This window comes from Dendrobates tinctorius, unplaced genomic scaffold (genome assembly GCF_039654945.1).
Source record: "Dendrobates tinctorius isolate UK_male_01 unplaced genomic scaffold, ASM3965494v1 ptg000012l, whole genome shotgun sequence".
Taxonomy (NCBI): domain Eukaryota; kingdom Metazoa; phylum Chordata; class Amphibia; order Anura; family Dendrobatidae; genus Dendrobates; species Dendrobates tinctorius.
The window spans coordinates 20370001-20390422 of NW_027361680.1; the positions used below are offsets into that span (position 1 = coordinate 20370001).

Consider the following 20422-nt stretch of genomic DNA (forward strand, 5'->3'; position numbering starts at 1 on the left):
GTCTGTAATGGTGGGATCAAAAAACGATAATCCGCCAACTCTGCATTCAAATACCACAAATGGTTCGAAAATTTGGTCAGGGCTATTTCTGCAATGTTGTTGTCACATTCTTTATAGTCTAACAGACTATGCAAAATACCTAAATGTTAAAATACCTCAATTTGGATTTTTTCAAACTTTGAGCGACGAGCGGCACGGGTTAACGTCGTTTGATCGAGCTCAAATTTTGGCTATCTCAATATCTGGAAAGGGGAATCGTTTTGTGGGGTCCAGACGGACAAAATTCCGACATCGATTTTTTTGTGGTCACCCTAGTACACAAGGTCACTGGGATCTCGCACACGGTCACTGGGATCTCGCCTTAGCATAAGATCTCAGCACTTCACAGGTCACCACACAACAACAGTCTTTAGATTCAGTCCTTAAATTCAGTAGGGTGGTGAGACATCACAATTCAATGTGACAAAATAATCTCCATACATGATACCAGGAACCAGCCACAGCTGCAGATCCCTGTCCTTCAAAGCACACGGCATCAACTAACTGAACATGTGGCTTATGGTCCTACCACTCTTATTATCTCTGCCCAACAAAGGGGCTGATCCCAACACCCACCCCCTTAAACATAGCTCCAAGGACTAAGAACATTTCAGAAACCCTGTCTGCAGTCTCTGTACAGGTTTGTGTATTGGAGATGCCCCCTGCAGAGTGGAACAAAGACAAGCATGTTCCCACCAGATACAGGGCAAGGAATGCTAATGTAAGCCTGATTACAGTATGGTCCATGTGTACAGGCTGGGGGGGTGACACTCTGTTACACTGTTATGCCGCCATACAGGTAAAGGCTCCGCCCATCAAGGAGAGGGAACCACTGATGCGGAGAGAGGAGCCGCCTTTTTATCTTAAAGGTTCCCTGTCCTTGAAGGGTGCATCCCCTCTCTCGTTGGTGCAGTCATGGGTGAAACAAGGATTTTTGTGATAACTCACCGTAAAATCCTTTTCTCCGAGAAGCTCATTGGGGGACACAGGTACTGTGGGTGTATGCTACTGCCTCCTGGAGGCTGACACTAAGTGAAAAAAAGAGGTTAGCGCCTCCTCCACCGTAAACACCCTCGCCCCGATTGTGAGCGGAAACCAGTTTGGTGCAAAAGCAGTAGGAGATCAAACAAAAATCAGACAATATCAACCTTAATGCAGGTAACAACATGTCTAGAAAAAAAAAAAACAAAACACCTATTATCAAACAAAAAACATATTAATTAAACAAATAGAAGCCAATTTGGCTATCAGGGTGGGTACTGTGTCCCCCAATGAGCGTCTCGGAGAAAAGGATTTTACGGTGAGTTATCACAAAAATCATTGTTTCTCCTTCACCTTATTGGGGCACACAGTTACTGTGGGACGTCCTAAAGCAGTCCTTGGGTGGGAAGTTGACTCACCGATCCAAGCTACATACCTCATGTCTAAAGGTGCGCCATCGCTGCTTGGAAAATCCTTCTACCCAGGCTCGCATCTGCTGAAGGCTGAGTATGGATATTGTAATGTTTAGTAAATGTGTGCAGGCTGGACCAGGTTGCTGCCTTGCAAACCTGTTCTGCCGATGCCTGGTGCCGAAGAGCCCAAGAGGCGCCCACCGTCCGAGTAGAGTGTGCTCTGACCCCTGCTGAAGCTGGTGCGCCCCTGATGCAGTAAGACTCTTGAATAGTCAACCGAATCCACCTGGCTAGGGTCGATTTTGAGACAGCGAGTCCCTTCCTGCGACCTTCAGGGAGCACGATCAGCGCGTCTGACTGACGAAAAGGTGCAGTCCGTGACACGTACCTCCTGAGTGCTCTCACCAGGTCCAACGTATGAAGGGCCTTTTCCACACGGTGTACCGGTGCTGGACAAAAAGAGGGCAAGACAATATCTTCATTGATGTGGAACTAGTGTGAAGGGTTAAAACTAAAATCAGAGCTGAAGTTTCATTTTCTCCATTTTTGTTGCTTTAAGATAAATTTTTTGTAATTGGGATGAAAACTTCAGGCTGTCATGAAACCAGACTGCTCCTCATCAGGTAAAAGATAAGGGACCTGGGGTTGTATTGCTCTGAAGAATATGCCATTATACTACTTTACATGTACAGTGGGGCAAAAAAGTATTTAGTCAGTCAGCAATAGTGCAAGTTCCACCACTTAAAAAGATGAGAGGCGTCTGTAATTTACATCATAGGTAGACCTCAACTATGGGAGACAAACTGAGAAAAAAAAATCCAGAAAATCACATTGTCTGCTTTTTTTTCCTTTTATTTGCATATTATGGTGGAAAATAAGTATTTGGTCAGAAACAAAATTTCATCTCAATACTTTGTGATATATCCTTTGTTGGCAATGACAGAGGTCAAACGTTTTCTGTAAGTCTTCACAAGGTTGCCACACACTGTTGTTGGTATGTTGGCCCATTCCTCCATGCAGATCTCCTCTAGAGCAGTGATGTTTTTGGCTTTTCGCTTGGCAACACGGACTTTCAACTCCCTCCAAAGGTTTTCTATAGGGTTGAGATCTGGAGACTGGCTAGGCCCCTCCAGGACCTTGAAATGCTTCTTACGAAGCCAATCCTTCGTTGCCCTGGCGGTGTGCTTTGGATCATTGTCATGTTGAAAGACCCAGCCACGTTTCATCATCAATGCCCTTGCTGATGGAAGGAGGTTTGCACTCAAAATCTCACGATACATGGCCCCATTCATTCTTTCATGTACCCGGATCAGTCGTCCTGGCCCCTTTGCAGAGAAACAGCCCCAAAGCATGATGTTTCCACCACCATGCTTTACAGTAGGTATGGTGTTTGATGGATGCAACTCAGTATTCTTTTTCCTCCAAACACGACAAGTTGTGTTTCTACCAAACAGTTCCAGTTTGGTTTCATCAGACCATAGGACATTCTCCCAAAACTCCTCTGGATCATCCAAATGCTCTCTAGCAAACTTCAGACGGGCCCGGACATGTACAGGCTTAAGCAGTGGGACACGTCTGGCACTGCAGGATCTGAGTCCATGGTGGCGTAGTGTGTTACTTATGGTAGGCCTTGTTACATTGGTCCCAGCTCTCTGCAGTTCATTCACTAGGTCCCCCCGCGTGGTTCTGGGATTTTTGCTCACCGTTCTTGTGATCATTCTGACCCCACGGGGTGGGATTTTGCGTGGAGAACCAGATCGAGGGAGATTATCAGTGGTCTTGTATGTCTTCCATTTTCTAATTATTGCTCCCACAGTTGATTTCTTCACTCCAAGCTGGTTGGCTATTGCAGATGCAGTCTTCCCAGCCCGGTGCAGGGCTACAATTTTGTTTCTGGTGTCCTTTGACAGCTCTTTGGTCTTCACCATAGTGGAGTTTGGAGTCAGACTGTTTGAGGGTGTGCACAGGTGTCTTTTTATACTGATAACAAGTTTAAACAGGTGCCATTACTACAGGTAATGAGTGGAGGAAAGAGGAGACTCTTAAAGAAGAAGTTACAGGTCTGTGAGAGCCAGAAATCTTGATTGCTTGTTTCTGACCAAATACTTATTTTCCACCATAATATGCAAATAAAATGAAAAAAAAACAGACAATGTGATTTTCTGGATTTTTTTTTAGTTTGTCTCCCATAGTTGAGGTCTACCTATGATGTAAATTACAGACGCCTCTCATCTTTTTAAGTGGTGGAACTTGCACTATTGCTGACTGACTAAATACTTTTTTGCCCCACTGTATGTCCGAATCCAAATGACAGAGTTTCCGGTTTTCTTGCAATATTATTGGCTTATAAAGTGAAGCATTACCATGATTCTATTGGTAGTTGAGAACTTTGCATAATTAAGCAAATTATTATAAAAGAAGTGACTAAAATAAACAGGACTAGCGATCTGTCTTGATCCTCCCGTACAGAGACCCCAGTCTTCGTATGGTCATTCCCAGTTGTTAGCAACGCCCTGTGGATTAATTTGGAAATCACTGGATCAACCGTGAAGGGCTAATTTAGCCCTCCCTCAATAGCCTCCTCGACACTAGGAAAAGACCTTTGGCAAATAAGGAGGAGCTGGTCTAAGAACCACCCTATCTTTGTGAAAAGTCAGAAACGGAGCTCGACAAGATTGAGCTGCCAGCTCAGAGACCCGCCTGATTGATGTTATAGCCACAAGGAACACCACCTTCCAGTTAAGGTATGACAAAGACATCCTGTAGCAGCTCATATGGAGCTTCCTGCAGAACACTTAGGACCATGTTAAGGTCCCAGGCGTCCATAGGCGCCTTATAGGGAGGTACCAAGTAGGAGACCCCCTGGATGAAAGTCTTCACCTGCAAATTGGTAGCAATCCTGCGCTGAAAAAGGACAGATAAAACAGTTATCTGTCTGAGAGAACTGGGGGCCAAGCACGAGTCTAAGCCAGACGGGAGAAAGGCCAAGATGTTAGGGATAGAGAATCTCAGAGGAGAACAACCGTGGCTTCAACACCATGAAAAGAACACTTTCCAGGTGTGGTGGTAAATTCGTGCCGAGGTAGGCTTCCGGGCGCTAACCATTGTAGCAACCACTTTGCGCCCAAACCCCGCCTAAGTCAGAATCCAAGATTCAACTACCAAGCCGTCAAACACAGGGCCCCTGAGTTCGGGTGACAGATCGGCCCCTGAGAAAGTAGATCTAGGTGCTCTGGCAGTCGCCATGGGACGTCGGCGAGCAGCTGCTCTAGATCTGCGTACCACGCCCGACGAGGCCAATCTGGGGCCAGCAGAATCACTGGAACCCCTACTGCCTTGATATTCTTGATGATCCTCGGAACTAGTGGCAGCGAGGGAAATAGGTATGGGAGGCTAAACTAATTCCATGGCAGAACCAGCACATTCACGGCGATTGCCTGCGGGTCCTGGGACCGAGCGACAAATACGGACATCTTGGCGTTCACCCTGGAGGCCATTAGATCCACCGTTGGCAAATCTGCTGAAAGACCTTGGGGTGTAGTGACCATTCCCCGGACGCAAGCCCCTGCCGGCTGAGGAAATCTGCCGCCCAGTTCTCTACACCCGGGATGTGGACCGCCAATATCACCGTGCGGTTCCTCTCGGCCCAATGAAGCACGAGCCCTACCTCGCGCATGGTTGCCCTGCTGCAGGTGCCCCCTTGGTGATTTATGTAAGCCACCGCCGTGGCATTGTTCGACTGAATCCAGACGGGGCGGCCTGCTAGAAGGTGAGGAAAATGTTGCAGAGTCAGCCGGATGGCCCGTATCTCCAACAAGTCGATCGGGAGGCGTGCCTCCTGCGGCAACCACCGTCCCTGGGTCGTGTGGTGGCGAAAAACCTCTCCCCAGCCGAGGAGGCTGGTGTCGGTTGTGACCACCAGCCACTGGTCTGGGCTAAAAGGTTTCCCCTGGAGAAGGGAGGAACTGATTGTCCACCACTCGAGTGACTGTCTGACCTGAGAGGACAACCGACATCGGTGATCGAGTGTGAACAAATTCTTGTCCCAGGATGACAAGAGGGCGTGCTGCAGGGGGCGAAGATGGAACTGGGCGAACGGGATCGCTTCCATTGCCGCCACCAATTTTCCTAGAATCTTCATGCAGAAACGGATGGTGTGAGGGAGTGGTTGGCGAAGTATCCGAACTCTCTGCCGGAGAGCTAAGGCCTTGTCTCGAGGGAGAATTACCAACGCTCGGAAAGTGTCGAAGATCATCCCTAAAAAGGAAATCCTCTGAGCTGGAACAAGGGATGACTTCTTTACATTGACCAACCACCCTAAGCGGGCAAGAGTATGCTGACACTTTCCTCGCATGCCCGCCTTCAAGGGCCCTTGACCAAGAGGTCGTCTAAGTAGGGCAATACGACTATGCCCCGGGAGTGCAGGATGGCCATGGGGACTGCCATGACTTTTGTGAAAACTATGGGGGCAGTGGCTAGCCCGAAAGGCAGCACCGCGAACTGGAAATGTAGACTGTTGATGGCGAAGCGTAGAAATCTTTGATGTGGAGGGAAAATAGGGATATGTAGATAGGCATCCTGGACATCGATAGAGGCCAGGTATCCTCCTTGCCCCATTGCCGTTATGACTGAATGGAGAGACTCTATCCGGAAATGTCTGATCCTGATGAATTTGTTCAGGAGCTTTAGGTCCAAAACGGGCCTGACAGTCCCGTCCTTTTTGGGGACTGCAACAGGTTGGAATAGAAGCCCTGAGTCTTCTCGTTTTTCGGTACGGGAATAATGACTCCGTTGTGCCGGAGTAAATCGATGGATCCTAGTAGAGCCCTTGCCCGGGTATCCACCTTGGGAAGACATGAAAGAAAAAATCATCTTGGGGGGTACCTGACAAATTCTATCTTGTACCCGGAGGACACCAGCTCTCTCACCCATGTGTTGTGTGCGACGTTGAGCCAGACGTGGCGAAAGCAGAGTAGGCGGCCGCCTACCTTGCTGGTATCGTCTGGCAAATGCCCCAAGTCATTTGGCTGGAGATCTTTGGGACCTGGATCCCCTCGAACTGGGCTGGTTAGTATGCATCCTCCCCAATGGGTTGGCTGTATACGAGACCTGTCGATCCCTATCCTGGTTGGGGCGACCTGATGCGGCGGAATTGGCCGCTGTGGTCCAACTGGGGTTGCGAAAGGCCCGAAATCGTGCCTGAAACTGGTGACGAAACGGCAGTTTGATCTTTTGTTGAGGGAGAAAACCGCTCTTCCCTCCTGTGGAGTCGGAGATGAGCTGATCTAACCTCTCTCCGAATAGGTGGCCGCACTGGTATGGTAGCGATGTCAAGGACTTTTTTTAAGCTGAATCGTCCCGCCATGTTCTCAACCATAGGGCTCTCCTAACGGAGACTGCATTTGCGGCCGCAAGTGCCGCATCTAAAGATGCATTGATCAAGTAGTCCCCTGCCATAGCTATCTGATTTGTGATCTCTGATACTTCAGCTGGTAGGTCTATGTCTTGAAAGGCTCTGTTCAATGATTCTGACCACAAAATCATGGCCTTGGCTACGCACGTTGCCGCGAACGAAGGAGAGAGTGCTGATCCTGATGCCTCAAACATTGAGCAAGCCAAGTTCTCTAGGAGACAATCAGTGGGATCCTTAATAGAAGGATCACTAGGTACGGATAGTAGGGTTCTCGTAGCCAAGCGTGACACAGGTGGATCCACCATTGGGGATTCCATCCATTTTGTACGTAGATCTGGGGCAAAAGGATACCTCGCTTCAAGCGCCTTCTGGCCCGAGAAACACTGGTCCGGCCGTTCTCTGTCGTTGCGCTATGTCCTCAAACTCAGAGTGAGTGCAATATACTCTATGGGGGTGCTTGACTCGCTTAAATGACACCTTATGGCCTGAAGCCAGGGTGGAATCATCCTGAATCTCAAGAGTCTGGTTGACGGCTTCTATGAGACTATCAACCGTTTACTGACAACCCGGCATATCTAGGTCAAGGGGTTCATCCGAGCCTTGCTCGCTATCGACTGATGGTTACGGAGAGCGAGAAGCAGAGCACTCAGATGCCGAGGGACCGGATGGACCGGGAGACGCCGTGTGGGTTCGTTTTCCCCGCGTCTGCCTGGAGTGAGAGCGGCCCCTGCAGGCCGGAGGCTCCTGTGAGGTAGAGGACCCTTCTAAGACAGGCGAGCCACTGTCCCTGCCCCTATCTGGGGCCTGTAGGGTCTTGATTGCTCTCGTCGCAGGGGAGGGCGCGTTCGGACTCGGAGGCTTCGCATACTCGCTTGGTCTGTGCCTGCGGAAAAGCGGACCGACAGGAGATGCATGCAGCGTATAGAAACGTGTGCATCTTCGCTTTTCCTGACATGCTGTACCTGCCAGGCATCCGTGCTGAAAAGACGCTGGGGGAGGGCACTCTTCGTTTTTCCTAGAGAGGCCTCTCGGGGGACTAGGGGGCAGCACTTAACCCAGTCCTGTGCCCCGTGTCCTGGAAGTGCTGAACGTCGCTCCGTTCGAACAGGTGCGCGCCACAACTGCAGGCAGGCCCTCGGAAGCAAAAAGGAATCCTGGGGCGGTACTTCCATCTGTGGCCTAGCTTCGGCCCGAAGCCGGGGCCTAAATTTTTTCTGCATCCGCCTGGGCCACCGTGAAGTGATGCTGAGGGGCGGTGACTTCGGGCCGCGGCCTAGCAACGGCCGAAGCCGCGGCCTGGATTTTCAATATCCGCCCACGGGGTGGGGGGGAGGGGAGCGGACTGCCGGGCCCCAGAGCCAAGGTCGGGAACCAGATCCGCCGCTGCCAGACGCCAGGGAGCTCGTCGTGGAGCTATCGTCGCCCAGAAGAAACTAAGGGCTCCAGCCCTGCGCCGCTGCAGAAGCCCTACCAGGCCACCCTCCTCCGTGCTTCGGCTCAAGCTCAGGTAGAGGGGAGGGGAGGGGGGCCATATGGAAAAGGACGGTGCAGGCACCCTAGCTCCATCTAACCCCTTCAAGGGGTGAGGAGAGGGACCGTCCGCCGCCTTGCAGCACCGCAGTCTTAGCATTGGTGGAGCAGTGGGGGCCGCACGGACTACATTTGTGCCTCTGTACAGCCTAGGGTTTCAATACCTTAGGGTGGTCAGGGCCAAGTCCGGCATGATGTCCCACGGTGCGGGGAGGATACGTGGAGGCGACACTCGCACGTGCTCGCCCGTTGTTGGTTTATGGAGATCGGACCCTTTCAACAGGGTCCGTCGCCCCTATCATCTTCAGGTGAAAAAAGAACGTCTGGAAACATCCTACGTTACGGGAGAGGATACGTGGAGGCGACACTCGCACGTGCTCGCCCGTTGTTGGTTTGGGGGAGATCGGACCCTTTCAATAGGGTCCGTCGCCCGTGTCTCATCTTCATAGGAAAAGAAAAAAAAAAAAAATATCAGTCTGGAAACAGACGTGTGCCTCCAACAGACACCAAGCAAAAAACTGGTTTCCGCCTGCAATCGGGGTGAGGGTGTATACGGCGGAGGAGGAGCTAACCTTTTTTTCTTCTCTGTCAGCCTCCAGGCGGCAGTAGCATACACCCACAGTACCTGTGTCCCCCAATGAGGCGAAGGAGAAAACAACAAAACACTTCTTCCCATTTCTAATAAAGGACTTCATACTTGCTTTGTATTTATTTAAAGGGTGGAGGGTTGTAGCTGTCAGTTATGCCTGTCTGGTTATCAAAAATACAGGGGAACCCCACGATATTTGTTTATTTTAGCTATATATTGCACAGGCCATTGAACACACTCATCAGCCACTGCCTGCTCTCGCTGTTATCAGCTGAATACAATTAAACATTGTCCCCTGCTAACACTGACTGCAGCACGAGCAGGGGAGAATAATGAGAGCTGTCTTCAGCACTCGGAAACAGCACGAACAGTACCGTTGATTCTCAGGCGCCAGTATGTGTCACACTGATGCAGCACACAGTTGTCACATGTATGACACATGTACACTGATCTCTAGTACTGTAAATATCAGGACTAAAAAAAAAAATGGTGTGGACATGTCTGTAAAATTCAGATGAAAATCTAAATTTGAGTACATATTAAGGGCCTGCGCACATGTTGCAGATTTGTAGCGTTGGTTGTCGCTTTTTTGTGCAGATTTGTAACAAAACCTGAAGGGTTTCCTGATGCCAGCAAAGTGAATAAGATTTCCGAAGCCTCATGCATACAGTGGGTACGAAAAGCATTCAGACCCCTTTACATTTTTCATCCTCTTTCATTGCAGCCATTTGGTGAATTAAAAAAAGTTCATTTTTTGCACATTAATGTACACTCTGCACCCCATCTTGACTGAAAATAAAAAAACAGAACTGTAGACATTTTTGCTAATTAAAAAAGAAAAAATGAAATGTCACATGGTCATAAGTATTTAGACCCTTTGCTCTGACACTCAAATTTAAGTCACATGATGTCCATTTCCTTGTGATCCTCCTTGAGATGGTTCTACTCCTTCATTGGAGTCCAGCTGTGTTTAATTAAATTGATAGGACTTGATTTGTAAAGGCACACACCTGTTTATACAAAACCTCACAGTGCATGTCAGATGAAATGAGAATCATGAGGTCAAAGGAACTGGCCAAGAAGTTCAGACAGAATTGTGGCAAGGCACAGATCTGACCAAGGTTACAAAAGAATTTCTGCAGTACTCAATGTTCCTCAGAGCACAGTGGCCTCCATAATCCTTAAATGGAAGAAGTTTGGGACCACCAGAAGTCTTCCTAGACCTGGCCATCCAGTCAAACTGAGCAATCGTGGGAGAAGAGTCTCGGTGAAAGAGGCAAAGAAGAACCCCAAGATTACTGTGGCTGATCTCCACAGATGCAGTAGGGAGATGAGAGAAAGTTACACAGAGTCAACTATCATTGCAGCCCTCCACCAGTCGGGACAGTGCAAGACATATGAAAGCCCACATTAGAGTTTGCTAAAAACACATGAAGGACTCCCAGACTATGAGAAATAAGATTCTCTAGTCGGATGAGACGAAGATAGAACTTTTTGGTGATAATTCTAAGCGGTATGTATGGAGAAAACCAGGCACTGCTCATCACCTGCCCAATACAATCCCAACAATGAAACCTGGTGGTGGCAGCATCATGCTATGGGGGTGTTTTTCAGCTGCAGGGACAGGACGACTGGTTGCATTTGAAGGAAACATGAATGTGACCAAGTACAGAGATATCCTGGATGAAAACCTCTTCCAGAGTGCTCTGGACCTCAGATTTGGCCGAAGGTTCACCTTCCAACAAGACAATGAACCCCAAGCACACAGCTAAAATGACAAAGGAGTGGCTATGGAACAACTATGTGACCATTCTTGACTGGCACAGCCAGAGACCTAACCTAAAACACAATTGACCATCTCTGGAGAGACCTGAAAATGGTTGTCTACCAACGTTCACCATCCACAGTCTGAAAAAACTGGAGAGGATCCCCAGAACCCAGGTGTGAAAAACTTGCTGCATCATTCTCAAGAAGACTGATGGCTGTACTAGCCCAAAAGGGTGCTTCTACTCAATACTGCGCAAAGGATCTGAATACTTATGACCATGTGATATTTCAGTTTTTCTTTAATAAATTTGCAAAAATTTCTACATTTATTTTTTTTCAGTTAAGATGGGTGGAGAATGTACATTAATAAGAAAAAAATAACCTTTTTTTGAATTTACCAAATGGCTGCCTCAAAACAAAGTGAAAAATTTAAAGGGGTCTGATATACCCACTGTATGTTGCGTATTTGTGATAGATTTAAATCTGTAACATGTCACTTTCAGTGTTTTTGCTGCAGCTTTAAGTCATACAAATGAGTGGAGAAAATCTGCACCAAAAAACCCGTGTAAAAAAACGTACATATTATTAATGCCAAGAGACGTAGAAATGGTGCAGAATTTTCTGCACCAAATACTTAACGAGCACACATACCAAAATGTCAAAAACTTTAAGAAAAAAAGTTAGACAGGTTTCAGAAAATGGCGAAAGGCAAAATTTTCTCTAACAAAATTTCTGAATTTATTTGTACCGCCTGTATTTTTTTTAATATCACCAATGGCCTGGAGAGTCACATTGCCAGGTCACTTTTACAACACATTCAAAGTCATAAAACAATGTGGCTTTTAATTTTGCACCATTTCACCACATTTAATTTTTTATCCCTATTTTCCAGTACATTACATGGTGAAATAAATAGCGTCAGTCAAAACTATAATTCATCTCTTGCATAAAACAAGTTTTTATACAGCAATGAATAAAAAAAAAAAAAAAGGATGGGGAAAAAAAAAAAAAAAGATGGCTTTTGAAATAAGGGAATAAATTTTTTTTTTTTTTTTTTTAATACCTCCAAGTCATCGTTTCCCATTTCTTGAGGGTCTTCATTATCTGGAGCAATCACGCCCTCATTATCAATTTCTGGAAAAAAAATGGAGTATCCTATATATTGACAAACATCAATTACATAGCAAAATAAAGGGCTAAGATACTATTTGTAATAAACATCATACTCATATCTGATGAAGATTTCATCTGTGCACTCCAAGTAAACAGTGAAAATTCTTGGTAAATTAATCAAACAAAGATGTTGAAAGTCATAAAGCCTAACAAAAAAGTACATGCTAAATAAAGTTAAAATGATTCACAAATAATGTATTCTTTGACAAATAATGCTGATTAACTCCATTACTAAACAAAAAAAAAAAACTCCCACACTTTCCAAGGGTCACTAATTAATTAAAACACAAATCCTACGCAAGTCCGAAGTAGTCCAGAGCTTCCCACTACGTCGTCTCCCCCCAAATCAGTCGTTCAATGCCTATGGAGCCCTCGTACTCATTGCTGGGAGTGGCTACTGCTTATGGAGGGCCAGAAAGTCATGTTAAGCACTGGATTACGTTTGACCTGCGTGGTAACTTTTTTATGTCACATAACGGATTATCTGGATGTTTAAGTATTTTTTATTCATCACTATCCCATTATGCACTCAAGTCAGCACTTTCACCCATTTCAGACATCATGTTACTGCATCCCTCTTACAGCATACGTTTTTTTTTTCTTCTTCTACACTCACTTTGGATGCAATATTTCTCAAGAATACATCTCACTCACACATCATTAAGTTACTATGATATTTTCAGTTTATTTCCTTTCCTCCTCTGTTTTCGTCCTAATATACACACACACCAAAATGGCCACCACCATTGGACTCTGTAAAATGGCGCCCATGTCATACACAAGCACTTTACCCGATATGTACATATTAAAATGGCGGCTTCCATTAGACTCCTTTAAAATGGTGCCTGGTATGCGCAGTAAGTCCCAGCACCTCTGAAGGCCTCTAGCAAATACCGACGCATGTTTATGATGTCTCAGAGGCTTTTCCTTCTCACACGTGCTGGATTTGAGAGCCGGAATAGGATGCAACTGTGGCAGGGGAATGGTGTACCATGCGCTACACACAACTTGCCCATGAACATATCCAACAGACATAAAAGAGCAACACAAGACTGCAATAGACACACACCCCTTTAGAAACTGTAAGGCTGGGGTCACACTAACCGACGCAAAATACGGTCCGTAGTTTACAGGCGTAATACGGATGAATGACCCCTAAATAGTGCTCCGTATGTCATCCGTAAGCAAGGTGTGGTTGCGTATTTTGCGCATGCCAGCATCCGTATGGCGAGATTTTCTCGCCGCCTTGCAAAATGGACATATAATGGAGGCCTATGACAGGGTTTCTAACAGAAACTAAATAGATATAGACACATAGAATGCATATATACACACACTGTATGTGTGTGTATATATATATATATATATATATATATATATATATATATATATATATATATATACACACACATATACATACATACATACACACACACGTCATTGAGATAAACACACACATTTTTTTTTTATATATATATATATATATATTTATTATATATATATATATATATATATATATATATATACACACACACACACACACTCACTGGCCACTTTATTAGGTACACCATGCTAGTAACGGGTTGGACCCCCTTTTGCCTTCAGAACTGCCTCAATTCTTCGTGGCAGAGATTCAACAAGGTGCTGGAAGCATTCCTCAGAGATTTTGGACCATATTGACATGATGGCATCACACAGTTGGCGCAGATTTGTCGGCTGCACATCCCTGATGCGAATCTCCCGTTCCACCACATCCCAAAGATGCTCTATTGGATTGAGATCTGGTGACTGAGGAGGCCATTTGAGTACAGTGAACTCATTGTCATGTTCAAGAAACCAATCTGAGATGATTCGAGCTTTATGACATGGCGCATTATCCTGCTGAAAGTAGCCATCAGATGTTGGGTACATTGTGGTCATAAAGGGATGGACATGGTCAGCAACAATACTCAGGTAGGCTGTGGCGTTGCAACGATGCTCAATTGGTACCAAGGGGCCCAAAGAGTGCCAAGAAAAAATTCCCCACACCATGACACCACCACCACCAGCCTGAACCGTTGATACAAGGCAGGATGGATCCATGCTTTCATGTTGTTTACGCCAAATTCTGACCCTACCATCCGAATGTCGCAGCAGAAATCGAGACTCATCAGACCAGGCAACGTTTTTCCAATCTTCTACTGGCCAATTTCGATGAGCTTGTGCAAATTGTAGCCTCAGTTTCCTGTTCTTAGCTGAGAGGAGTGGTACCCGGTGTGGTCTTCTGCTGCTGTAGCCCATCTGCCTCAAAGTTCGACGCACTGTGCGTTCAGAGATGCTCTTCTGCCTACCTTGGTTGTAACGGGTGGCAATTTGAGTCACTGTTGCCTTTCTATCAGCTCGAACCAGTCTGCCCATTCTCCTCTGACCTCTGGCATCAACAAGGCATTTCCGGCCACAGAACTGCCGCTCACTGGATTTTTTTTCTTTTTCGGACCATTCTCTGTAAACCCTAGAGATGGTTGTGCGTGAAAATCCCAGTAGATCAGCAGTTTCTGAAATAATCAGACCAGCCCTTCTGGCACCAACAATCATGCCACGTTCAAAGGCACTCAAATCACCTTTCTTCCCCATACTGATGCTCGGTTTGAACTGCAGGAGATTGTCTTGACCATGTCTACATGCCTAAATGCACTGAGTTGCCGCCATGTGATTGGCTGATTAGAAATTAAGTCTTAACACACAGTTGGACAGGTGTACCTAATAAAGTGGCCAGTGAGTATATTATATATATTACACACACAAAAAGGAAATCCAGCAAGAACTCAGCAAACCAGGGTCGGAGTAAGATGATGCTTTTCTTTATTTCTTCAACAAGGTATAAAATCGACCCACAAGGATCAGGAACCAGAGTACATGGCAGAAATAAGCGCAAATTTTGTCCCATTTGCGCTTATTTCTTCTATGTACTCTGGTTCCTGATCCTTGTGGGTCGTTTTTATACCTTGTTGAAGAAATAAAGAAAAGCATCATTTTACTCCAACCCTGGTTTGCTGAGTTCTTGCTGGATTTCCTTTTTAGTATATATATATATATATATTTATTTCACAGAGTTCTTCATAGCAGAATAGCCGCTAATTCAATTGCCGGCTTCTATCAAATCATTCCCCAACCCGACATGAAATGACACATGGTTTACATTCAGTAAAGCATTTCATTTCATTTCATGTTTTTTTATATAGGTACTGTCACACTTAGCGATGTACCAGCGATCCCGACCAGCGATATGACGCGGTCAGGATCGCTGGTACATCGCTAAGTGGTCGCTAGTGAGCTGCCACACAGGCAGATCTCACTAGCGACATCGCTGGGGACGGGGATCGCTACTTACCTGTCACACTAGGCGATCCTGCGTCCTCCCGCCCGGCTCCACACTCGTCGCGCGTCTCTCCACAGGAAGCGCCGCAGGAAGCTGACGACGAGAAACAGTCCTGAACGTTCTCGCACGATCAGCGATAACCAGCGGGGGAGCGGGTCGTAGGCAAGTATCAGACACAGCGATATCGCTAGCAATATCGCTATAACGTCACTAGTTATAGCGATATTGCTAGCGATATCTCAGTGTGACAGGCCCTTATGTCCCTGACTAAAAATTAGATGAGGGTTTGTGTGCAGAATTTGGGAGTTGTAGTTGTTATTTTAAGGGGTTAATTCGTTGTTAAACAATACATGGGCTTCCCATTGCCCTATAGCGGTGGCGAATGGGTTAATCTAACAAAGGGTTAATGTCACCTTACAATCGAATGGTGACATTAACCCTGTGTTAAATTAACCCACTCGCCACCAATATAGGGCATTGGGAAGCCCACGCATTGTTTAACAACGAATTAACCCCTTAAAATAACAACTACAACTCCAAAATTTTGCACACAAACCCTCATCTAATTATTAGTCAAGCACATATAAATAAACTTGAAATGAAATGGCTTACTGAATGTAAACCATGTGTCTTTTCATGTCGGGTTGGGGAAAGATTTGAGAGAAGCCGGTAATTTAATTAGCGGCTATTCTGCTATGAAGAACTCTGTGAAATATAAATATATATATGTTTGTCACAATGACTGTGTATGTATATTAATTATATATATATTTTCTATGTGTCTATATCTATTCTTTCTTTCTTTATTAAACCTGTCAGTGCGAGTTTACTGTATAGCGCACTGAATTGCCGGCTTTTCTAAAAGACTAAAAGACACCGGGTGCGTATTTCTCGCAAGTCACATGTATGGTCCGTGTGTAATCCGTATTTTTAGCGCACCCATAGACTTGCATTGGCGTATTACGGGCGTAGTACGCTGACAATCGCAGCATGCTGCGATTGGCACGGACCGTAGAATACGCCCGAAAAATATATGGCTGATGGGAGCAAACCCATAGAGAATAATTTGTCTGTGTGTAATGCGTGCTTTTAATGCCTCTCACTCGTCCGTATTCCTCGCCAGTGTGACCCCGGCCTAACAGCGAAACACGAGTTGGGGCACAGGTGGCTGTATGTGGGGTCTCTTCACTCTAACATGGGTAACCTCTACACTACCTTTATATTAGATACTAGCTGAAGAGCCCGGCGCTGCCCAGGCATAGTAACTAACTACGGTTTCTCCCACCATGTCAGTGTCTGCTGAGGTGTTGTCAAGTGGGAAAACTTGCTCATAGCAACCAGTCACAGCTCAGCTTCTTTTAACCAGCTCTGGTGAAATGAGAGATGCTTAGTGATTGGTTGCAAGGAAAACTTGCTCGTAGCAACCAATCACAGCTCAGCTTCTTTTGAACAGCTCTGGTGAAATGAAATATGCTTCGTGATTGGTTGCTGATACACACATTCAGTTTTATATATAGAGATGGATTGATTAAGCCTTTTTATATACTTGTCTTCCAATATTATACTGCATGATATACTATTCAAAAAAATAAATAAATGGAACACTTAAACAACTCCAAGTAAATCAAACTCCTGTGAAATCAAACTGTCCACTTAGGAAGCAACACTGACAATCAATTTCACATGCTGTTGTACAAATAGAATAGACAACAGATGGAAATTATTGGCAATCAAGACACTCAAAAGGAGTGGTTCTGCAAGTGGGGATCACAGACTACATCTCAGTGCCAATGCTTTCTGGCTGATGTTTTAGTCACTTTTGAAAGTTGGTTGTGCTTTCACACTCGTGGTAGCAGGAGACTGACTCTACAACCCACACAAGTGGCTCAGGTAGCGCAGCTCATCCAGGATGGCACATCAATGTGAGCTGTGGCAAGGTTTTCTGTGTCTGTCAGCGTAGTGTCCAGAGGCTGGAGGCGCTACCATTAGACAGGCCAGTACACCAGGAGACATGGAGGGGGCTGTAGGAGGGCAACAACCCAACAGCAGGACCGCTACCTCCGCCTTTGTGCAAGGAGGAACAGGAGGAGCACTGCCAGAGCCCTGCAAAATGACCTCCAGCAGGCAACAAATGTGCATGTGTCTGCACAAACTGTAAGAAACCGACTCCATGAGGATGGTCTGAGTGCCCGACGTCCACAGATGAGGGTTGTGTTCACAGTCCAACACCATGCTTGACATTTGCCACAGAACACCAGGATTGGCAAATTCACCACTAGCGCCCTACGCTCTTCACAGATGAAAGCAGGTTCACACAGAGCACATGTGACAGACGTGACAGAGTCTGGAGACGCCGTGGAGAGCGATCTGCTGCCTGCAACATCCTTCAGCATGACCAGTTGGGCAGTGGGTCAGTAATGGCGTGGGGTGGCATTTCTTTGGAGGGCCGCACAGCCCTCCATGTGCTCGCCATTAGGTACCGATATGAGATGCTCACAACTCTTGTGAGACCATATGCTGGTGCAGTTGGCCCTGGGTTCCTCCTAATGCAGGACAATGCCAGACCTCATGTGGCTGGAGTGTGTCAGCAGTTCCTGCAAGATGAAGGCATTAAAGCTATGGACTGGCCTGCCCGTTCCCCAGACCTGAATCCGATGGAGCACATCTAGGACAACATGTCTCGCTCCATCCACCAACGTCACGTTGCACCACAGACTGTCCAGGAGTTGGCGGATGCTTTAGTCCAGGTCTGGGAGGAGATCCCTCAGAAGACTATCGGCTGCCTCATCAGGAGCATGCCCAGGCATTGTAGGGAGGTCATACAGGCACGAGGAGGCCACACACACACTACTGAGCATCATTTTGCCTTGTTTTAAGGACATTACATTTCACTTTAATTTTGTGTGTGACTCCAAATCTAGGCCTCCATTGGTTAATACATTTGATTTCCATTGATGATTTGTGTGATTTTGTTGTCAGCACATTCAACTTTGTACCGAACAAATTATTCAATGAGAATACTTCATTAATTCAGATACAGGATGTGTTATTTGAGTGTTCCCTTTATTTTTTTGAGCAGTGTATATACAGATAGATTATTTTATAACATTGTGTCTATATTGTCTTATAATTATTTATTATCTACAGTATCATGCTTTACATGCAAATTTTCCTGTGAATCATGAAACCTAATCAATATCCTTTGCTTTGTCTAACATAAATTACTTTGCTATCTTTACCTTTAATGAATACCCCCTCCCTCCTTTATCAACTTGATTTAATCCCCTTGTTCTGCCCATTCTGTGCAGGAAGATATTTTAAGTGCTGTTCCAGCTATGACCATTAGATGTCATAGTTTCCTCTCTCTTTCATATCCATGTGTTTGGAATCTTCTGTTCCCATAAATGGTTAACTGTTCAGAACCGCCCCTTCTTCTTTCCCGGGTTAGCAGCATGTAACCATTTCTGCCGGACTTCTGACAAGCTCACATGTGCTCAGCTCCCTGAAAAACCACTGCTTATAACAAACGGATCCCGGTAAGGTTTAATGCAATTATGTGCTATGCATCTGTGTTAGCAGCCATAATGCAGCCCCCCCCCATGATGTTTGCAATGCATGTTCAGCTCCTGGAATGCCATTACACTGCATGATAGTTATATGCATCCTCTGGTCAGTGAATGTAAAGCTGGTAGCCATTAGTTGTTTTAGCTATCGCTTTCTCTTTTACTGCTGTGTATGTTGTATTGCTCAGCTTCTATATAATGCATGCTACCGATATAACAGCATCCTGTATCATTGCTACTTTTGTGATAGTACCCTGTATTGCTGTGATATCGTCTTCCAGTACTGACATGCTGCATTATCTGTTTCATATAGTTTTTACCTGAATCATCCACAACTTTGTGCAACAATATCTGAATCATCCATAACTGTGTTCAACAACCTCTGATATCATCTACTACTGTGTTCTACTATACCATCTGTTATCTACTATTCTTGTCCATATCATCCCAATAAATAATAGACTTAAGCCCCCACACAGTTTTGTTACTGGGAGTGGATGAAAGGTTTAGCCGTATGCTGGAATCCACACAGCGTCATACGTGGAGGAAGGCAGAACATACCATTTGAATCCTCTTTCATGTTCCATTTAATCTTTGGCTCATGTATTTTTATATGTTTTCTTTATTAAATATATATTTTTTTATAGTTTGAGTGGTGTTTTTCTGCGCGTACTACACCCCGAATTTGGTTGTTCACAGTAATTACAAGACCATTTGCAAATCGGTGACTGGGGGGGAGAAAACCTAAATACTAGTCTGGTGGGTACAACCAAGAGAGAAAAAACAAAGAAAGAAACTTAAAATGGTCTGTCCAGTCCAAATCAATAAGTCTCCAGTCACTCTGCGTGAATACCTCCAGCGCATGCACTGTGTCTGCAGGGATTTGCCCGTTTCAGGGCCAGCATTGGTGGGTATGTATGGATGTATAGAGTTACACATATTCCTGGCTGGAGCCTGTCCAGTGGGCACAGCCACACTTCACACACATTTATGGAGTGAGGCCGCTCCCTCTTATCGGCCGCATCACTATTCAGGACAACATACAAGTGAATGAAGTGAGGCCGCACCCCCAACTAGACAGGCTCTGGACAAGAGTATGCATAGCTCATACACACCCTTCAGTACCAGGTCAGAAACCGGCGAGTCCCAACAGCGCACAGTGCGTGTCCTGGGGGAATTCTTAAGTCTGAAGTCACACAGCGCGACTGCAGACTAATCGATTTGGAAAGGGCGACCCCTTTAAAATATTATCTGCATGTCACTTAAAAGAAGTTATTTTTTTCCCCTTCCCTGCACCTTCCCACCCGATTGACTGTAACGATCTGCACTTCAGTTATTTGTACATTTCAAATCAGTTCTCTTCAGACTATCTTGATTTTCAGATTTCATGCTTTCTCCTCCATGCTCTATCACTACAATGATGCATCAGCACATCATATAGGCAGCTAGTGGCAGTACCATCTTTGCACATAGTGGTAATGTGTGATTATCCTCTCCTCTATATTTTTCAAAATTAACATATTCGTATACATTCAACTACCATGAACTGTTATGGCCAATAACTGTTTAATCATCATCATCAACTGTGATATTGGG

At 45.6% G+C, this 20422-nt stretch overlaps 1 protein-coding gene across 7 annotated transcripts in view; it reads right to left on the reverse strand.

Annotated features, from left to right (window-relative positions):
* The window catches only part of ST13 (ST13 Hsp70 interacting protein), a 652995-nt gene that overhangs the window by 497175 nt on the left and 135398 nt on the right, over positions 1–20422 (reverse strand). For all 7 annotated transcript variants that reach the window (XR_012226447.1, XR_012226446.1, XM_073558050.1 and 4 more), the window contains exon 4: positions 11796–11866. Coding sequence is in view for 5 of the 7 variants with exons in the window: in XM_073558050.1 (XP_073414151.1) it covers positions 11796–11866 (71 nt within the window). In the remaining 2 variants the exon portion in view is untranslated. The remainder of the gene's footprint in view (positions 1–11795; positions 11867–20422) is intronic.